Source organism: Sebastes umbrosus, chromosome 11 (assembly GCF_015220745.1).
Source record: "Sebastes umbrosus isolate fSebUmb1 chromosome 11, fSebUmb1.pri, whole genome shotgun sequence".
In the NCBI taxonomy this organism is placed as follows: Eukaryota; Metazoa; Chordata; class Actinopteri; order Perciformes; family Sebastidae; genus Sebastes; species Sebastes umbrosus.
This window is the reverse complement of record NC_051279.1, coordinates 9,623,453-9,645,137: the sequence shown is the minus strand read 5'-3', so window position 1 is coordinate 9,645,137 and position 21,685 is coordinate 9,623,453. Positions and strand designations below refer to the sequence as shown.

The 21,685-nt window shown below is 41.0% G+C and overlaps 1 protein-coding gene across 5 annotated transcripts in view; it reads right to left on the bottom strand.

Moving 5' to 3' along the window:
- LOC119497485 (mannosyl-oligosaccharide 1,2-alpha-mannosidase IA) overlaps positions 1–10,395 on the bottom strand; it is a 216,142-nt gene extending 205,747 nt beyond the window's left edge. For 2 of the 5 annotated variants that reach the window (XM_037785639.1, XM_037785643.1), the window contains exons 1-2: positions 10,000–10,156; positions 7,395–9,246 (exon numbers count right to left, since the gene is read on the bottom strand). In XM_037785639.1, coding sequence (XP_037641567.1) covers positions 7,395–7,988 — 594 coding nt within the window. In that variant the 5' untranslated portion in view covers positions 7,989–9,246; positions 10,000–10,156. Of the gene's footprint in view, positions 1–7,394; positions 9,247–9,999; positions 10,157–10,258 lie in introns of those variants that run through there. The other 3 variants (XM_037785642.1, XM_037785641.1, XM_037785640.1) reach the window with 3 other exon arrangements.
- Positions 10,396–21,685: the final 11,290 nt, after the last annotated feature.

Sequence of the window (21,685 nt, the reverse complement as noted above, 5' to 3'; positions counted from 1 at the left end):
CGCGAGACTTCCTGGATGCAGCCGTTTTGACCTTTAGGGTCATCTGTCCTACATTGTTTTATTTGTTATGTATTATGCCTAAGGAAACATAAAATGGGGGATGACTATGAAGGAACCAATCAATATTGCAGGTACAAATAAGCAAGATTTCATTGGTCAACACCAGGTAAGCATGTAGTCACTCAAGTGTTGCAGCAGGATGTCTAAACGTAGAGATGCAGCAACCCTCAAACTTCTGCTTTAAACAGAATGCATTAAATTAAGCTTCTTAGGTATATTCCCTTTAGTAGTAGGAAAAATATTATGTAAACAATAATTATATAAATAATAATAATAATAATTATATTGTTTGTAGTTCTGATGTATTTTAGGATGCCTTAGCAAAAAGCCCAGGTATCGCCATCAGTATCAGGACAGGAAAAGTTGGACCGGTGCCTAATAATAACCTGTGTGGGTTTTATAAGGCCATGGTCTTTTATATAATCTTGCAATTACTGTGGTTTGTAGCACGTCTGTACAGGTTCAGTGTTTGTCGTCATTCTGGAGGATTTTGTTTTGGTGACAACTGCAGAAACTAATGAGCCGTTGGAAACCGTGAGCAACAACCTTTTTATCTTTTAACATGATAACAGAGTGGGTTAATGGCGGGTATGTGTAGACCTTTTCATTGCCATCCTGTTGCTAGGGCAACAGCTTTGGTTCAAGTTTATTTCCTGTCAGCTACTGCATCAACAAACATTGCAGGAAATACAAAGGCCGCCATTTAGGATGTTTATGTTGTCAAGTTTGAAAAGGTGTATAACAAACAACATCTGTAAATAATCAATGTTCAAGACACGTACTTTGCGGGCAGTATACTAGCTTCTGAGCTTAGTTTATATTAATGTCACTTTTTATTCTCTGAGGTTTTCAAAACGTATCTACAGACTGAGCCAGAACAGGTTATGTTGTCAACTTGTATCAACCAATAATGAGATAGATACAAGTGTACTTACAGTACTGGCATGTACATTATGTAATGCTATTCTTTTTCAAGTCACACAAAGCTGTCTTTTTACTAGGGGTGGGGGAAAAAAATCGATTCACCTATGTATTTCTTTTTTTTACTATTTCAAAATCAATTTTTTAATGCCAGAATCAACATATTTGCTTCATTTGAGTCTATGCGGAGGTAGAAGGAAGTTACCGCTTTTATTGTTGTAGTCTGAGTAACATGACATCATATCCGTTCCATATCCGTCAACCAAAACAAACAGCCGGCCGCAGCGAGGAAGTACGAAACAGCAGAGGGTCTGCGTGGATACGATTTTAACCCTCACATTTTAAATCCAAAGCGGTAAACTCTAAACATACAGTAAAGTGTGGAAACACTTTGGGTTTCACACATTGCAGAAAAAGCAGAAGTAGACAGCATGGCTAAAGCTGCATGCTAATTCTGTCATGGACAGGAAATGTTATTGGAAGCGGTTAGCAGAAGTATACACGTGTGACTACATTCTGTTTTCAAAATAAGGTGTTAACAAAAGGAACTGTATATACAAAATACATATATGTAAATAGGATTGATTGGATGATATTCACCAGAAGTATAAAACATTACATGTCCCTTATGAATTAAAAAGAAAATACCACTAATTTGTGAGGGAAATGTCTCTATTCTTTGATTTTTGAGTTACTGAAAAAAATATATTTAACTTCAGGACATCTCTGAGTACATACATGCTGAAAATCAAACATTTTAATGTATTAATTTTGATATTTTCCAAAGCAAATGTCCCTAGAAGTGTACAATTCAACTCCCACAGTCTAGTGTTAGAAAAATTTACAAAAATTGCAATAAATCATAATATCGAATCGCAATACTTAAAAATCGCAAAACTTATCGAATCGGCACCCAAGAATCGTGATAGTATTGAATCGGGAGATAGGTGTATCGTCCCGGCCCTACTTTTTACATGCACCGTCACTGTTGCACGCAATGAGTCTTACAGTAGCTCATGTTCTGCACCGAAATATCCTCAGGTTTACTTACTGATGAACAGCAATGTTTGCTGGTGGCTTCACTGCAAAGTTCTGACTAGTATGAACAGTTTTGATATCACTACGGTTAGTTTGAAAGTGACGACACAAGTCTGTTGTTCTTTTAAGAGGGTAACCATGTGAAACACAGAAAGTAGCAGGAAACAAACAAACTTATGGAGGATGAAGTGAGAACAGCTCTTACAGTAAAAGAACAACACCAGGTGGTACACTCATCCCTGCCTTGCACTCATTACTGTTAGCCGCTCATAATGGTCACAACCTGGGAAGTTACTCTCCTATTGCAATTACTGTAAGTAGCCCTGGGTAAAACCCACTAAATAGCTACTATGTACATGTAAAACACGACTCAGAAAACAGATCAAAGAGTCAATGTCTTCTTGTGTGGTAGTAAAGGCCTGCATCAGTGCCTGGCAGCATTGACAGGTTGATAATATCTGCCTCCGCTGCCATTGACTTGTACAATGTATCAATATCCAGCGGGCACAGCGGCTCATTCCCCCGCATAAACAGACCAAAGACATCGATGGGCTCATACTCCAAACGCCAGCCGCTGACATTTGCACAGCATCCACAGAGGAGAGGAAAAGCACAAATGTTCCAGCTCTGTGGGAGCGATTGAAGAGTGTGAGCCTTTTCTTAAGACTTTGTTCATCTTCCGTTTCTTTCTTCTCGCTCAGCGGGCGGCCATTTTTTCCTGGCTCAGGCTGAAGGTTGTTTGGCACACCTGGTTCGTAGCGGGAGACAGCAGGGGAATGAGGGGTGGAGGGAGGTCACGGTGCTCAGAGCCGGCCAGCAGGCGCCGGCTTAACGGCAGCATTTTATTCAGACAGACACCCGGCTCACTGGTCATTACTGCTATAAGGGGATTTCAGGTCCGGCCACAAGCTCACCTATTTCTGCAGCTTTGTGTTAGGTTTGTGTGTATGTGTGTTAATGTGACAGTTCAGCTGTTATACTAGGGCCAAATTACTTGATATTTTCCACATTTAGTGACACTCCTTGCACACTGTTAAAGGAATACTTTATATGGCACTCTACCTTTAATTATTGCTCCAAAACCAACAATTCACCCCTCGGTTCTTTTGCAAAAGTTGACTCTAAAATTCCTATAGTTGGGTGTGTCTCAAGAGCAAATACAAAAATATTTAAATGCTGTCACTATACTCTATTTTTATTAAAAATCTAAATTTATGGCACAGTGGCATTGAGAAGATCTGGAGGAAAATGTCACTAAAATGTCTTTCAGCAACACACAGCTGCTCTATGGTTGCTGTTCTTTAGCTGAACCTGACCTCCTTGAGAAATTGGCCTAAATAAGTCAGAAATGTATCTCTCATAAAATCACATTCCCTCAAGGGAGGGTGGGTGCTACGCTTCTGCAACGGCGCCGTCGGCGTTATCAGCTGTAACCGTCGTATGAGAGCAGTGCAGAGCGGCGGAAGTGAGTTAGCCAGTGGGGCACGCTCACAGGCACAAACATGCACTAAAAAGCCCTCATGGCCGGCCCGGCTTTGTCAACAAAGCGAGGAGAAGCTCTGATTACAACACACACAGAGGGAGACAGACTTTATTCTCTGCTCAGGTAGACATTACTCCTCTATATCTTTATATAGCAAATGGCTGTTTGATGCTATATTAATGCTCTGAATATCGTGTAGAGCACCTTTTAAGTCAATTTTGGGGAAGTTTCCCTTGGGCTGTTTACTTAGTAAGTTAGCAGATGAGGTGTGTCTTCTGTCAGTAAAGTGAACGAGCAAACTGATGATGATTTAACCAAACTATTTCATCAGCTTTGTGCAGTTTTTGTTACAGCTTCACCGACTTTGTGGATTAAATTGTTTTGTGTTTCTTTAACCTCAGATTTTGGGTTTCCATTTCTCTAAAATAGTGCTTATTATTCTGGATTACACACACATCCATCTGACTATAAAATCAAATTGCTTCAAAAACAGAACAGATGTACCTCATTCAATTGCTGTTAGTCTACACAGCGATGCAGGTGGGCTTCAGTACTGGATGGATAAACACAGTGACAAGCCTTCCAACTGAAACTGTCAAACTCAAAATTCATCCCCAAGCACCTGATCATCGAGATAAACTATCAAGTGCACACCCACACACACACAAACACAGTTAGCAGACACACACACACACAGAACAAAGAAGCCCTAAAGACTTTTATTGCTCCACTGGAGGAGGCTCTGCCACAAGAGGCTGCAGTGTGTCTGTCCTCTCACTGCAGTACTCTTAGCTGTCAGCTGTATCTCCTGCCTGTGCTATCTACTCCCCATGTAAATGCATCATATGTTAGAGGCCACATTATTCAATGTGCTCCAATCTCCTCTAGCAAAGGCCCTCATTCGACTGCACTGGGATATCTCTCTTAATAATTCAGCGTACGAGGGAATGAACAAATTATAGAGGCCGTCCTTTAATGCTCACTTCTCTTTTGATGTATGTGATGTTGTGGAGACCAACAGAGGAGATCAATATGGAGGTTTCCGGCTTGGATTTGGCACAGAGCTCCCTTCATTCTCTGATGTCCTCTTTGCTCTGTGTTTGTTGGATGTGCTACTTCTGTGCTCAGTGTTTTATCACTACAGTCCAAGTCCTAACCTTAGTGAATGTAAAAGGACGTCAGCAACAAAATGTGCATGCAGAAAAGGACAAACCTCCTGTTGCTCCAGGCACACGTTTTTTGTGGTGCTATCCAGCCTCTTATGCTGGAGCCAATGAGGCAGCAACACAGCCACGCAGGCGACTCTGTGAGCCATGACATCACAGAATTACAAATAGGAGGCCGTTTGAAAATGACTCTTATCTTCATCCTGCTGAGGACTTTGGAGGAGAATGAACTGTCTACTAGCAGGGAGGTAAACAGCACCTTGGTGACGTTGGCAGCATTTGCTGGTATCCCGCGGGGGCCTAGCTAGTGGTGGGCTGCCTTCAAATATTTGCCTTGTGTGATCAGACTGTCATTGTCCTCGGTTTTCACCCTCACTTGGCAGTGGGTGCACACACAGAGGAAGAAGGTAGGGAGTCTGCTTTCTAGTTGTTGGCAGTTGAGAAAAACGATGCTCATTCACAGTTTGGGCATCGAGGCACTCAGTGGGCTGGACCGGACCTTTTCTGTTGGCTTTGGAAAGGGGGGATACCTTCTCTCTGCATTCCCTTACACTGAAAAAAACACTGCTTTTACAGAGCTACTCTGTCTGTACACCAAAACACGAGCTGAGAGTGACATCTAGAAATTCAATTCTGTATATGTCATGCTTCACAGAAACATACATCTAACTAACGGGGGAAAAAACATCACAACATGTTAGTTTTATTGTTACAGTTACTCAATGGTTTTACATCTGTAAACCTGGACAAAGCACAGGCTCGCAATGTGTCAGCCTGTACTGGCAGCTTGAATGTGAGCCTCCAGGAAAGAGAGAAGCCGTCTGGAGCACTGCCAGCCGGCTCGAGACGGTGGAGACTGAAGCAACAATAGCAAACCACAAAAACGCACACTGGGCTGCTACGGACATGCAAAGTAAGTGAGCAGGGCCTGTCTGCTCTTCAACGCCTTAATAAAAAGATCTTCACTCGAGGAAATTACAATTCTGCAACAGTAATTGGGAGAGGAGGGCGTGGCGGAGAAGAACTTTTCCTCGGACGACTGCGACCCCCGAGGCGAGAGCTTTGCCGAGCTCAGCTGAGCAGACCACGCAAGCAAAGTCACATTGAAATTCACTTGAAAGAGCATCAAAGTGGAATGAGTCAGTGAGAGCTCAGTGCACGAGGGCAAATAACCCTCCCAGTGCTCGGACGCCTCGGTTATCATGTAGCACATCACCTCTAGGTATGAAAGGCATGTGAGCAGCGTGAGAGGGTGACAGCAGACTGGAAGTGAGAGTGACAACGGGACTTATCCGTGTCACATGCCAAGGCTGAAACCCATCTGCACATGCTGGCCAATGGCTCCCCCCTTACCCTCTCTCCCTCCTCCCCCTCACCAGCCTCACTCGCCTTGAGTGTGTACAGATGTGTGATCCACAGACGCTCCCACTCTGGAGCCCTCATTGGACCCACAGGGCTCAACAAAAGCTGGCACACAGCTTGAAGAGCTCCTGGCCAAAGTGTCACTGCACAATGTCACATCATTTGCAGGCGATTGTGCAAGGGTGATTGAGGTGCTACAGCTAAAAGCAGGACGTTTTATCACTCAGAAATGACCTGACAAAACGCAATTTAAAAGCTCACAAAAAAACAAATAAGGCAATCTGATAAATCATATGATTACGTGCACAAAGGCAAATAATCTGAATGTATTTAGAAATGATTATTTTACAAACATAACGATGTTATAAGAAGAAAAGTATGGAATATCCTGCATTCCCGCTCAGGAAAGTGCAGCATTTATTTTAGATTATTAAAAGTTATATATCACATGGTTTCTTCTGAACACACTTTTCTTCCTATTCTGTCAACTTTATGCAATTTTAACTCCAAACATCAAAAACATTGAACTCATTTTTAACCCTGACACTGTTTCTCCATCTTCATCAATAGAAACCCAACCGAAATGCATCTACAAAAAGCCAAAGACGCCGGGTAAATTTAGACAACTCGATATGATTGAGAGGGATTTATTTTGTCTGTTTGACAGGAGCTTGGCAAACAACTGTCCCACCGCTTCTATAGAGAAGAGCGTCTGTATTGTCACACAAACACAGACAAATCAAATTCAACAGCGGAAATATAATTACTTCTTACAACTGTGCATGCCTGTTTTCTTTTTATATATCTGAATAGAGCAGACTGCCATTTATCTGTTATGTTTTGACAGCACGAACATGCTCCCATTCAAAAGACAACTGAAAGTTGATTTGCTCTGTGAAGCCAACACATTAAAAAAAACTGCTTATTTTGAGGGAGGAAGTTGACTTAGATGATTTGATCAATGTGATAGATTTAGACATTATAACATCTGTCCTGGGTTCACCCCTCACATATGTACTTCCTGTTTTTCTCTTCAATCTTGACTTCCTATAAAACGAGCAGATCATATTTCCACATAACCCCTTGAGGCTACTATGTGTCAACTATCCTGTAGAAAAAGTTAAGTATATAGTGCATGGCTGAATGCAGAGCTGTGGATTGTTTTACAGATGCTTTTAGGTTGTTTTATAATTGTATTCTCAGGTATTGTCTTATGTATTGTGGTATTTATCTAGCGTACTATTTATATATTTTAAGGGGCTAAGAGAGAGCCACGGTAAAATGCATTTCAATGTACACTGTACTTTTAACTGCATATGACAAATAAACTTGAAACTTGGGTGACTTGTCACATCATCCCTTACCTCTTTGACTTTCTCCCTGCGCTCGTCGGTCTGGGGGTCGCTCGGCTTGCCGTTGTCTCTTCCCAGCGGGGGTTTGAGCAGACATCCTTTGAACTTGTCGTAACTGAAAATATCCGAGTTGGCACCGTGGTCCGAGGAGGTGGATCTCGCCGACGCGGACTCCGTTTTGGACCTGGGCAGAGTCAAGTCCTCCTGCGCTTTCCCCCCGGCGAGCCGCTCCTCGGTGGTCTCATGAGAGACGACTGGGACTGGGGGGACCGGTAGTTTTCGGCTGGTACTCTTCAGCTTGCTGCTGGTGGTCTCTCCTTTGGCTGAGGTCATGCCCCGCGGCGGGTGCTGCTCCTGCTCCTTGATGGGTCTCTTTAAGTGCTCCCTGGCATCGTTCTCGGACCCGGACCCGGAGCCCACCGTGACGGGCTGGGTCTCCGTCTTGGACAAGAAAATGCGCTTTAGTCGGACGGAGTCGGGGAGAAAGAAAAGGGCCCCAAAACACAGCGTTACCAAACCCGACAGAAAGAGCAGAAAGACGAATTTCTGGGACAGGCGCAGACCCATGCCCGATGCCGACACGCCGGGCAACTTTCGGAAAACCATTGAAACTTTTCCTTGAAGACGTTGCTTTAACGGTATTTCCTCCACCAACACACCACAGTGTGTTTTGACAGCCTCTCTTACTGAGCAGCCTCCTCTCTGCTGCTGCGTTGGGGCATGTGTATAACTAGATATGCAGGGATTTTAAAACACACCCCCGGTGACACTTCCAGAGTATAAACTGCCTGCCACAGCTGTCTTTATCTCAGCTATCGATTGTATATCTGCATAAGCAGAAGAAGGTTAGGCCTGCCTACACAGAATAATTTACCAATCATATGGCGACACAGCTCTTTGAGGGATTTGGAGGGGGTTTATGCAGCCTACATAACGCACTAACATCAACAGACTGCAGGGTTTAAAAACCCGTAAAACAGCAGCACAGTGGCTCCAGGGCTGACAGAAAAATGTGGCGTTTACTGAAGCTATATATTCAAGAATAACAGGATTACTAGAGCTACACGCCAGGCTCTCGCAAATAAATGCACTTTTATGAGATATAATCTGTGAATAAAGTTGTGTCTCGATGCATTATTCCATTCGTCAATAACACATTGCCCTACGGTGCAAAATGAACCTCAAGCGTGCAGCAGAGCATCTTTTCCTCCGTTCAAACCGAGCCGCATTATATTATATGCTCCTGAATAAAAATCACATTTAAGATCACGCATTGTTGTTTGCATCTATCCTGTACAGCTGGTGGACGGAAACGCGTGTATATTCATGTCGTTTATCTGTCAATTTGCGCTCCTCCAGTATATAGCTTCCTCTTCTCTCTCCTCTCTCTCCACTGGCGTCAACACGCCGGGCGAAACAAATCGCTGGATGACATGAGAGAAAAAAGAAGGCGGGTTTTTGTCCCATGCGAAGTTGATCCTAATCCAGAGAATAAACAAATCCACCATCCAGTCCGCCCGGTGACCAACACAAAAGACAGACAGACACACCACCGACCGCCGCGTCGTCGTCGCTCCGGTACCCGCCGCCGCTGCCGTCGTCCGTATCCGCCTCGCCGTGCCTCTCTCTCCGCCTGTTAGTGCGCACTTGTGTCGCTGTGCCGCGAACGTCCGCTTGCGTAAAACAGCGAGGAGGGGAGAGGGGCTGGAGATGTAACATATAGAGGAGGAGAGGAGAGGAGGGGGAGATGAAGAGAGACAGTCCGCTGGTGGTGCTGCTGCTGCTGCTGGTGGTGGTGGTGGTGGGCTGGTCGGATTTCTTGATGGATATTCACAGCAGCTTATCACAACACCGTTAAGCCTGTCTGGACAAAAGCAAGAGAAGAAGTCTGAATGGCTCTCTATACATTAGAAAACCATCCACACACACCCCCACCAGAGGAAAATGAGCTCGTTTAATCCTGCAAAAGCTTTTTATACAAGCGGATAGATAGATATGTATCTGCCACAGATGTCTCAACAGTCCTCAGGAATTCAAATAAGCAACACAATGAGCTAAAAATAAAGAAAACACTTTCTAACAACCCACCATACAATATTTCACTCGTTTTCTTGGTTATTTTCAAGATACCCAGTGCCGATGAGAGGACTAATATTTATTCAATTTATATATTTCATTTTTTTTAATTTATTGTATGTAATTCCAGTTTGTGTTTTCTCCCTTAATCGTCGCTTTTCCCTATGAGAGTTTGTCATTGAAGTTAACGTTACATTCAAGCTAGTTACCTAGTTACCTAGTTACCTAGCGATAGTTACCTAGTTACCGCAAATATTAAACACAAAAAAGTATTCTTGAGCTAAAGGGTAATTTATTCACATAAATATTATTTTCCCGATAAATCCACCCGATGAGAGGACTAATATTTATTAATTCAATTTATATATTTTATTTTGTATTTATTGTGCGTTAAGTAACTCCAGTTTGTGTTTTCTCCCTTAATCGTCGCTTTTCCCTATGGGAGTTTGGCATTGAAGTTAACGTTACATTCAAGCTAGTAAGCTAGCTAGTTACCGCAAATATTAGACATAACAAGTTTGTGTCGTTTGACAACACTTACCCTAGTTTTGAAGATACTTTCCGATTCCTGGAAGACTCTTCTAATAAGCTGAATGTAACGTTACATTAAAAAGTAAGTAATTCCAGTTTGTCTCTTAATCGTCTCTTTTCCGTATGGTAGTTTGGCAAGTTGAAGTTAACGTTACATTCAAGCTAGTTACCTAGTTACCCAGTTGCCTAGTTACCAAGTTACCAAGTTACCGCAAATATTAAACACATACAACTTTGAAGAGCCCAGCAGGTCGTTTGACAACACTTACCCTGGTTTTGAAGATACTTTCCGATTCCTGGAAGACTCTTCTAACAAGCTGAAGCAAAAAATATTACCTTACATAAAAAAAAAGATGTTTAACACGGTTACCAACGTTTCAACTCTTGATTAGCCAAACTAATTTGGTAGCCGGAAGTGACGCATCTAACCGGCGCGTCACCAACATTAAAACCTTTACTTCTACTATTAAAGCTGCAGTGCGTAGAAATCCGGAAAACGCAAAATCCTGCATCCCCTCGAGCTGCTCTCTCCTCTCTCTCCTCTCTCCGCTCTCCCCTCTCTGTCCGAAGCCCCTCCCCCCACACGAGAACGGGCATATGCACGCGCTTCATACGTGCTCGCTACATCTGAGGAGGCTACCGCAGCGAGCTACACATTACCTTCTAAGGACATCAACAGTTTGGACTGTCTTTTTGAAAGTCTGTCTTTCTTTTTTTGGGTTGTTTTGAGGTGTAGGCAGTTGCTGCCAATGCTGGAATAGCAAGCTTTCCAGTAGGTTGTTCCGCCATTGACCGAGTCTTTCACTATCTGCAGAGACCAGACGTGAACGCGCATCTCCTTTTGTGGAACAGCCAATAGGAACGCTCTCTCTGAAATGCCCTGTGATTGGTCAAAGTCTGCCGTCACGGGCAAGATTTTCTAAAGCCTGTAAACAGAGCCATGAGGAGGTGCAGAGGTGTAGTTTTCTCTCAGATCACTTGAATTACAATATGCTGAAAGGTTATTATGGAATTTTTGCCAAATTATGCCAAAATATTGTTGCCTACTGCCACTTTAACTAACTAACTTTTAATTCTCGCGTAGTTCCACATTCACAAGTGTAAATTTACCAAAAAAAACAATTTCTTCCTCACGAAACAAAAAAGCAATGAAAACAATGAATGTATACAATATCTTTAAAGTTTTTAAGTGAAATTATTGTCATACTTGTCATTATTGTTTTTTTATTATTATTTATTTATTTATTGCTTTTATTGTGTTTTTTATATTTTTTATGTTGGTTTTGTTTAATTTCTGTTGTCCTTTTATGTTTGGCACAGCTCTTTGTTTATGTTTTCGCTATGCTTCTTTTGTATGTAAATGTTTTCTGCTGTTACTATGGATACTGTCATTTTGAAATAATAATAAAAAAAAAAATTTAAAAAAAAATGTTAACTAACTAACATATTCTTGAGCTACAGGGTAATTTATTCATATAAATATTATTTTTCCGACAAACCCACCTGATGAGAGCACTAATATTTATTAATTCAATTTATATATTTTATTTTTTTATTATTTCTTGTGCGTTAGGTAATTCCAGTTTCTCTCTTAATCGTCGTTTTCCCGTATGGGAGTTTGGCATTGAAGTTAACGTTACATTCAAGCTAGTTACCTAGTTACCCAGTTGCCTAGTTACCTAGTTACCGCAAATATTAAACACATACAACTTTGAAGAGCCCAGCAGGTTGTTTGACAACACTTACCCTAGTTTTGAAGATACTTTCCGATTCCTGGAAGTCTCTTCTAACAAGCTGAAACAAAAAGTATTATGTGGGATGTAACGTTACATTAAAAAAAAAAAGATGTTTGACACGGTTACACGGTTACTACGTTGAAACTCTTGATTAGCCAAACTAATGTGGTAGCCGGAAGTGACGCATTTAACCGGAGCATCACCAAAATGAAAACCTTTAGTTCTACTATTAACTAACTAACATATTCTTGAGCTACAGGGTAATTTATTTATATAAATATAATTTTTCATATGTTTTTATCGTTCTTAGCCAAACTAGTATGGTAGCCGGAAGTGACGCATCTAATCGGCGCATCACCAAAATTAAAACCTTTAAATCTGCCATTAACTCACTTATTAACTAACTAAACTTATTTTTGAGCTACAGAGTAATTTATTTATATAATTTTTTTTTTTTTTTATTTTTTATCGTTATTTCTATAATGGCGCATCACACAAAAAGCTTGGAGCAATGTCACTGAGGCTATCAATGGCTGCCACCTTTGTTTGGCTGAAGGTAATAGTCACCACACTGGCAATGGGTTGAAAAAAATATATTTTTTAATGTACAGCAGCTGGGCCATTTCTCAGACCAGTTGGGTGGAATATTATCTATAAGCAATCTGGAAATGTCTTCAAAACTCCTGCACCAAGTGTTTTCAAAGTTTGGGTTATTTCAGAAAAATAGAACTATAGCTTTTTAACTTCATGTAATCATCAGTAGTACAAAGTGTGAACTGTTGAAAATGATGATTGAGGAGTGGCATAAACTCTGAGCTAGATGCTCATGAAGGGCCACAGAGGGTCAACGGATCGCAACCCCGGCACACATTCTGTATTTCTTTATGTTGTGACCTGCATTTGGTTCATTGGGTCTGTGTTGTTGCAAAGCTTCACACTGAATCAGTGATGGAAGAAGCACTCAGATCGTTTACTTAAACCTGCAGTATAGGCAGAAAGTTTTTGGCATCGTTGGGCAAAAATTCCATAATAACCTTTCAGCATATTGTGCTCTGAGAAATAACTAAACTTCTGCACCTCCTCATGGCTCTGTTTTCAGGCTTTAAAAAATCTAGCTTATGACGGGAGTGTAGAAACACTATTATTAATAAAAGTCATGTATTAAAAATTGTACTTAAGTCTAAGTACAAAAGTATACACCCCTTACCTTTCATTTTAACATACAATCATAAACAGCGCCAGCTCTAGCCCTTTTGGTGCCCTATAGGTAAAATTCAGATTTGGAGGCCCCCCCCGCTGGCGCTGCTCTAGGGTTAGGGTTCAACCCCCCAGAACCCTAACCCTAGACCCGTACACCACAACACACATCAAACATCTTAATGGTTTTAAGACAAAAATTGAGATTTTTATTTTCATAAATAACTGTATTTATTATAATATAAACAAAGAATTGGTCCCTGATATAGTTGGCTTAAAAGTGTTTAGTCAGTTTCATTACAGTGAGTTACAGGGGTAAAAGTGTATTTCTTTCTTTCTTTCTTTATTTGTTCATTGTTACCTCAATGCAGAAAATGAGGAAGGGCGCCCACCGGCATTTTTTATTTATTTTTTATTTTATTTTTATTTATTTATTTGTTCATTTGTTACCTCAATGCAGAAAATGAGAAAGGGCGCCCACCGGCATTTTTTAATTTATTTATTTTATTTTATTTGTTCATTTGTTACCTCAATGCAGAAAATGAGGAAAGGCGCCCACCAGCATTTAAAAAAGAAAAATCAGCCCCCCAGTAGGTGGTGCCCTAGGTCCTTGGCCCTGCTCATACATTTATTTGTTGATTACATTTTGCATTAATAATTTGAATTTTCCAAGTAAGTAAAGTTATCAGATAGATGTAGAGGAGTTAAAAGTACAATACTTGCCTCTGAATTGTAGTGGTGTGGAAGTATAAAGTAGAGTACATGTACCTCAAAATGGTACTTAAGTGCAGTACTTGAGTAAATGTACTTAGATACTTTCCACCACTGCACTAAATAGACTTCATCTAAAGCTCTATCCTGTTTCCCTATGACATGTTACTTAGAGATTCATTATTAAAGTGTAGGCATTACCAATTTTGGTCTGATGGGATACATTAGTTCATGATGTATGAGCAAAAATAATAATGACTAATGATTTCAGGTTTAACAGCTGAGCATCTTATCTCAGGGTCTACTTACTAGCGTTTTCTGGGGCTTTTAGCCGTATCACACCGCCTTCATTAGCGCATGGACTTGGCTCAGTTGTCATGGAGACAAATCTGCTGACATGCAGGCTTAGTAGCTGTTAGGCTTTCAGATCCATCTCTGTGACTGAGCAAACTCTATCCGCCGATGAAGACTGCGTGATAAATAAATGATCTGGAAAAAACTAGTAAGTGAACCATGAGTTGGGATTGCTGTCAAACTATTTCCAAGGTCAAAAGTGAATTTTCATGCTTGATTTCATGTTTATTTGCTGAAATCCAACACACTGAATCACAGCTTTATTTGAATTTGTCTTCTATGCATCCCCGAGACTGAGGTGTGTTGGTACACAGGAAGTTTAGAAAATGTGTTTACATAATGTTTACATAAGCAAGATAGAAGCTAAAGTGTAAACACAGTGTTTTCTCAGCATTAAATAAGATAGATGGGCCATGAGTCGACCATTACTGAAGAGCCTGCACAGCACTATTCAGCTAATGCACCTGAAAGCAGGAAAGAGAAAATAAAGGTCTGATCGGATTCAATATTGGGCTTTAATTACAAATTACAACCCGGCAACCTCACCAAACGACCTCTACTGGTCTTTAGAGGGTTATTGTCACTCTGCTGTCCAAAAGTTGCCCCAGGATATCCTTACCAACAGTGTATTCAAGGTAGCCCATCAGTGTCATTGACTTTCCTGACAATGTCTGTGATGTCTAATGAACTGTTGATGAGCTGAAAGCACGGATCTTCCTCTCTCCTGTTCCCTCTCTCTCCTTCTCTGTTGTTGGAATAACTATTTCAAAATAAAAGTTTTTCTTCCCTCCAGGCAAAAAGGTGACTAGAATTTGAACAGCTCCTGTGCAGGTAATAAGCATTTATTATCATCGGACGCATGAGACTCCTCAGGCTCTTTTTTTTGTCAGGTGCATATGGTGGGACGAGCTCATTTTAAGGCAATTTGTACTTCATTTGACCCCACATTTTCACTGTTAAAGCCATCTCCCTCAGCCGCTCTAATTGCGTCTGACTGGTTGTCTGTAATTTACAGAACAGAGGGGGAAAAGAAGAACTGTTGAATTAGCCTTTTTAATTTCCTGATCCAAGAGCAGGTCCTCTGAAAGTAGGTAAATCTGTGAAGCCTTTTGTGGGCTTCATCGCTGACAAAAGGACAGTTTGTAGTCGGAGAGAGAGGGGCTTTGTGATGGCTCAGCATCTGTGTGGAAGGAGGCTTTAATCGTATGTGTTTTATCACTCTATGCACTACAGCATACACCCAGTGGCCACTTTATTAGGTACACCTGTATAATGCAACTGTTCTGCCATTAAGTTATGTTGCCTATAATGTTCAGTTTTTTTTGTCATAGTTAGATTATATGTTTTAGCATTGGGGTTATTGTTAGTGGTGCTGTTGTAACTATTATATTAAAGGTACAGTGTGTGTTTGGTGCCATCTGGTGGTGCGGCTGCAGATTGCAACCAACTGAGTAGCCCTCCGCTCACTCCTCCCTTTCCAAGGCTGCGGTAATGTGAGCGGCCGAGTGAAAAACCATGATAACGTTGTTCGTTTTGCTTTTCATATTTACGGAGTGCCAAACCGTAGATTTTGCACTCAGCGGCTCACGTTACCGCAGTCTTGGAAAGGGAGGAGTGAATGGAGGGGTACTCAGTTGGTTGCAATCTGCAACCACACCACTAGATGCTGCCAAATCTTACACACTGTACCTTTAAGAGGTGTTTCTAATATTCTGCCACCCTCATGCATGTAAACAGTGAGGACAAGAAAAATTTGATATGCCTCTTGACATAATGTTTACCAATACAACACCACCTTTAAATGAGACCTCAATAATAAACATCATTTAATTTAAACAATTCCGACAATGTTCGCAAAAACTGAACATGTTGTATTGGATTGCATTAGATTGCACAAGTGTACCTAATAAAGTTGCCACTGAGTGTACAAGTTGCGAATCTCCTGAAAACAGGCCTACCATTAATGTAATCACTGAGGCATTTTAAATAAATGCCACCTTATGGATTATTCATATGTTTATGCTGATTCCAGCAAAATAAAATACCAACTGCTGCCTTCTTTTTGAAAACAACTTAATAGACATATCAAGTCAGTATTTCTCAAAAGGCCAAGTTATACATGAGTCCAGTCGTTGAGCTTGCATGAAGCCGCGCCGGCCGGTGACAGCCTAGTTTATCACGAGGATAGATGAGCAAGCCAATACAGTCTCACCGCTACCAACGGGCACGGGCGGAATCAAAGCGCAGACATTTTTCACAGAAAATAAATGGTTTGTATAGGCAAATGGCTCCTATGAAGGTAATTTCTTGTGTGCTTTGCATTCACTCGCGCCACTGAAACTAACTGCTGTTGTCTGGATCGTATAGTATAGGATTTCACAGCGGAAATGTCATTTGTGGTGACTGTTGGTGCTTCATAATGCAGCACAAACACACACAGCATCCTCATCAGTTCAGTGAGGAGCACACCAGCATCCTGATCCTGCATGTACAAACATAATTTATAAGCATGGAGAAGGAGCTCTGGCGCTGCATTTGCAAGTTGTTCGCATCAGACTGAGTCACGGTTTATCAGTTGGGAAGCATTTCCACACAGAATACATTCGGGAATAGAGGCAATGATTTTGTGCTCTACTCTCAATTGGCATGTGATAATGATCAGAGAAGAGATGCACTGTAAGAAAGCATTTGATCTCTCTAAGAGATTAAGTCTCTACACTAATTACTGACATTAGGATTCGTCAGACAATTACAAACTAACTACTGAGTCTCAGTAGTATGCAGGACGTGGCCTAAAACAGCTGACTGTCTTTAAAACAGCTTCTGCAGGAGGGTCACAGACTGTAATAAGTCCTGTGATCCATAACCATTTCTGCTCTTGTATTCAAAAATTCAATTCTGTCCCAACCCGCACTGATGTTTTATTCATCAAACAAGACGCCAATGAGAAAGTCCATCTCTGTGTTCTACTCACTCCAATACATCAAACAGCAGGCAGAGATGTATTGGCTCGTGCCAGCGTGTCCAGATTAATAATGTCACCGTGCCTGCTATTTGTTTCTTTAAGCACCGCTGCAAAGCATTCTCTGACATTGGGAATCATGGCCCGGCGGGACGCTTCATGCCGAGCCGTAAATATCAGGGATGGCTTTTTTTTTGGGATGGGGTGATGACCCTGGTGCATGATGTCCTGACGAAGCATACTGTAGATGGGAGAACCCACTGTAACCCTCCATGAATTCTGGAAGATGTGACACTGGCACCTCAATCCTGATGCGTCCGATCGCCTCATCTTATTAGTGGGTGGTTTATTGAAGCGTTGTGCCTCCTGCAGTGATGGAAAAGTACTCCCTTATATCCTTTACTTAAGTAAAAGTAGCGATACCATAATGTTACAAGATTTAATCTTATATCATCTTATTTAAAGGGCCAGTGTGTAGGATTTCCAGGGGATCTACTGGCATAAATGGAATATAATAATAATCATAACTATCTTTTCATTAGTGTATAATCACCTGAAACTAATAATTTTTGTGTTTTTGTTAACTTAGATGAGCCCTTCATATCTACATAGGGAGCGAACCCTCTTCACAGTGTCCGCCATGTTGCTCCGTCTACAGTAGCCCAGAACGGACAAACCAAACACTGGCTCTAGAGAGAGTCTTTTTGTTTTTTAAGTTACCTGAAGGCAACAGTAGTTCTCCGACACACTTGTGAGACTGTGGTAATGTGAGCCACAGAGTGCAAACCGTGGTACCGCCAGCCGCCGTCTGACTTTCGTTGCTCCTAAAGTAGTGTTATTAAGGTAAGGATGGCCTCTGAGCGAAGCCAACGGCATTATCCTGTTTTGCACTCAGCGGCTCCACCAAGCTTTCCATTAACTACAATGTAAACCCATCTGCGTCAATATTACATGCGCAGGGAAAATGCGCGGCGAGTGTGATGACGTAGCTTTATGTCATTTTCTCTGTACAAATATAGTAGCTTTAAGCCCAACCATGTTGTTTTTTCCTCAACCTAACTATAGTGGTTTTATTGCCTGAACCTAAGCAAGTGTTTTTGTTTACTTCACAACATTAAGCACGTGTTTACTGCGACCGAAAAGAGTTACGCCACGGGGTCTGACAAAGTGTAAGTATATGACGAGTTGTGATGAGAACGTGTTGGCGGCTCATGTTACAGCAGTCTTGGAAAGGGAGGAGTGAGCGGAGGGGTACTCAGTTGGTTGCAATCTGCAACCACACCACTAGATGCCACTAAATCCTACACACTGTACCTGGAAGGAAAAGTACAAAAGTATTATCAGCAAAATGTACTTAAAGTTATTAAGTAATCAATATGCAGAATGTCAGTGTTTAATCTATAACGTAGCATCATCTTTTATAAGCTGATATGTTTTCTATATAAAGTCTGAATACAAAGTAAAGCTGTCAAACGTAATGTAGTGGACTAAAAAAGTACAATATGTTTCAGTGAAATGTAGTGGAATAAAATGTAAGTATAAAGTAGGATGAAATAGAAGTACAGCACAAGTTAAGTGCCGTACTTCTACAAAATGTACTTCACACCACCTGACTACAAACTTTGCTGGTGCTGTTTGTGCACTTTACTTTGCTTATTATCTGCATGAGTCCTCTAAAAAGAAGAAGTGGTCCAAAGTGGCATGTTACATTCTTCGTCTCTCTCCTCAACATAAATAGAATAGCAGCTCAGATCAGCCATCAGTGCAAATAGTATCAGTGGAACAATAATCTCAGCGTTATTGCCTCGCTGAAGTTATATTTGTCTGTTCCTTTTATAGACGAGACGAACGGCAAACTGCTGCGTGCCTGCGGCCCTCGAGTGACCCGTCTCCACCAGACTCATAATCAAAACACTTCTTGTTGTGTAACAAAACATTTTCAAAGCACATTAAGCCGAAGCTAAAAATCGGAACATTCACTTGTGAGGAGCATCGATGCAGTCGTTCAGGGGATTTTTTTTATTGCCTAAAAACAACAATTAGCCATACATTAGAAGGGGGTATATGGGCCATGTAAATGAGAGTGAATGCAATAGCAAACACACCATTAAGCTGATAGAATGGGGCCACAGAAAGCCCGACTCCCTCCCCAACACACCGATTAAACATGCCAGTATGCTTTTAGTGTACTAACCATTTCTACAGTGAAATTACAATGAAAAATTGGGAGCTTGTTCAGCGATGACAGCACTTGTTAAGGACCTGTGTACGTTTACGGCTACACAATGCCATCCGCTGGTGTTTATATGCATTGCAAGCAGAGCCCAGAGATGTCACCGAGGCTGAATTTCAGTCGGCGTAAAATTCACCTTTCAGTCATTTGCACCAACATTAAAACTGATTATATTTTAGACTGGCAAACAACCACAAAACCCTCCTTTCCTCCATGTATTTAGAGGTGACGGGGGGTCAGACTGCTCCAATATTCAAAGCAAACAGCATCATTATATGTAAAGGGCAGCCACTCTAAACATTAAAAGAGCGATCAGGAGTAAATAAACAGAAGAGCCGTCATGCAAACAAGAGCAATTTAAGCGGCTCCACTGTGGTGAGGACCCAGTTGACAGACAAATGAGACCCAGTGATTTAACTACAGCAAAAGAGAAGTAAATAAACACTCGGACCAATCCATTTGAAAAGCTTTCAGGCTCAATTCACTCCGGGGAAGGCTATTAAATATCTGGCATGAGTTTATTGTGTGTTTATTCTACTGTAAAAAGGACGTCGGAGTCAGTTAATTAAATTCTGTTTGCAGCTTCAGAATAAGACTACAGATACATTGCAATATTTCTTACTGAAAAATCTGATTTGAGCTGAAAGGTAATAGGATAAGATGAGATAGAACTTAACTCATCCCAAAGGAAAGTTTTGTGTCAAAGATGCTCAATATACATTGTAAAATGTAAGCAACACCTGTACAATATATTGCAATACAAAACCTCCACAGAGTACGGCCTCAATGTCAATTCACCACAGAGATGAATCAAGTGTTTTTTTATACAGTCTCCAAGAGACCTGATTTAAAGGACTCACTAACAGAGTATTTATTGCAGTGCTGTAGTTTTGGGTTGTATTTCAGTACATTGTGCAGGTGTGTGTCCACCTCTGCTAAGCACAGTATTCCTTGAAGAAGTGGTTCTCAATGAAGTTCAATCTGATGGGTCACAAGGACATGATATTTCTACTACACAAATTATGTCAATTTTTCAGATTTTTCTCTGATATTTCGTACTCTGATCTCTAACGCTTTATAAACTAAATGTAACAAGGAAAATAATCATCTAACAACTGATTATGGGGGTTCACAAGCCAAAAAGGTATAACCTTAAAACCACAGCCATCTTAAAGGAATAGTTTGACATTTTTGGGAAATAATCCCCTAATTTTATTTTAGCTTTTACATAGTTAACCCCTAAAAATGCACCTGCTGAATATAATTGGGCTCATTTCCAGTCATTTATGCATTTCCAAGACTGTTTGGGGACCCCTGCATGCAGAAATAGTCAAATAACCCATTTTTAGAATAGGTGAAACATTTATTCTACATTCAAACAACTGCATCTTTTTGCCCCAAACGGCATGTGATTATCATAAAGTGGGCATGTCTGTAAAGGGGGAGACTCGTGGGTCCCCATAGAACCCATTTTCATTTACATATCTTGAGGTCAGAGGTCAAGGGACCCATTTGAAAATGGCCATGCCAGTTTTTCCTCGCCAAAATTTTATGTTACTTTGGAGCGTTATTTTACCTCTAACTCTAAAACTGACCCAAAATAACATAATCTGACAGGAAGTAAACATGGACCCAAGTTGTTGCCTAGCAATGCGATTCCGTTGAAACGGCCTATGCAAACAAGAGAGTGGTGCTGATTATCATTATTTAACCCTTGGCAAGAAAGCGAATACGCGTATTTCCCAACATAACGAACTGTTCCTTTAATCTGGACTAAACATGGCAATTTGACCACAGAGTTGGAAACCCACTCGTTTCTGATATCAACCAATTTGCAGCTTAGAAATACAATATCTATAAATAAAGATGACAGTATCTGAGGACTCAAAAAACATTTCAAACACATTAACATTCATTTTGTTTCGCATCAGTGATGCCACAGATTTATTGACGGGACAAACTCTCACAAACACAATTTGGCTCTTGTTTGCTTGCACTGTTGGTGATCTGGGAATTTAAGCTCATTTGACTGTTTACTTACTGTTAATTCCTCTGGATGAGTATCAGCTAAAATTCCTACAAATGCAAATATACAACGAGGATTTTAAGCCAACAACAATGCCAGTAATTAGAGTCTCAAATTAAACTCTTCAGATGTCAAATTGACTTGGCCACCCAGAGGCTCTGGTAGAAAACGATAGAATGCAACAACTGCCAACAATTAAAACGAGTGAGTATTATAAATAGGGCATATCCATTCCAGACATATTACAGAGGAAATGTGGAGGTTCGGCCAAGCTGGTTAAGGAGCACACGAGTCGTTTGTGATTTTCCATTTACTAGAAACAGAGCGGAATAAATAAACTACCTCAGCCGGAGCGGCCACAGCTTTCTCTCTAGATATCTCACATTCATAATGCCATTACGCTTTAACAAGGCAGACAGTTCATTCTCAGTTTATTAGACTAAGAAAAGTATCCAATTATAACATATCCTCCAGATA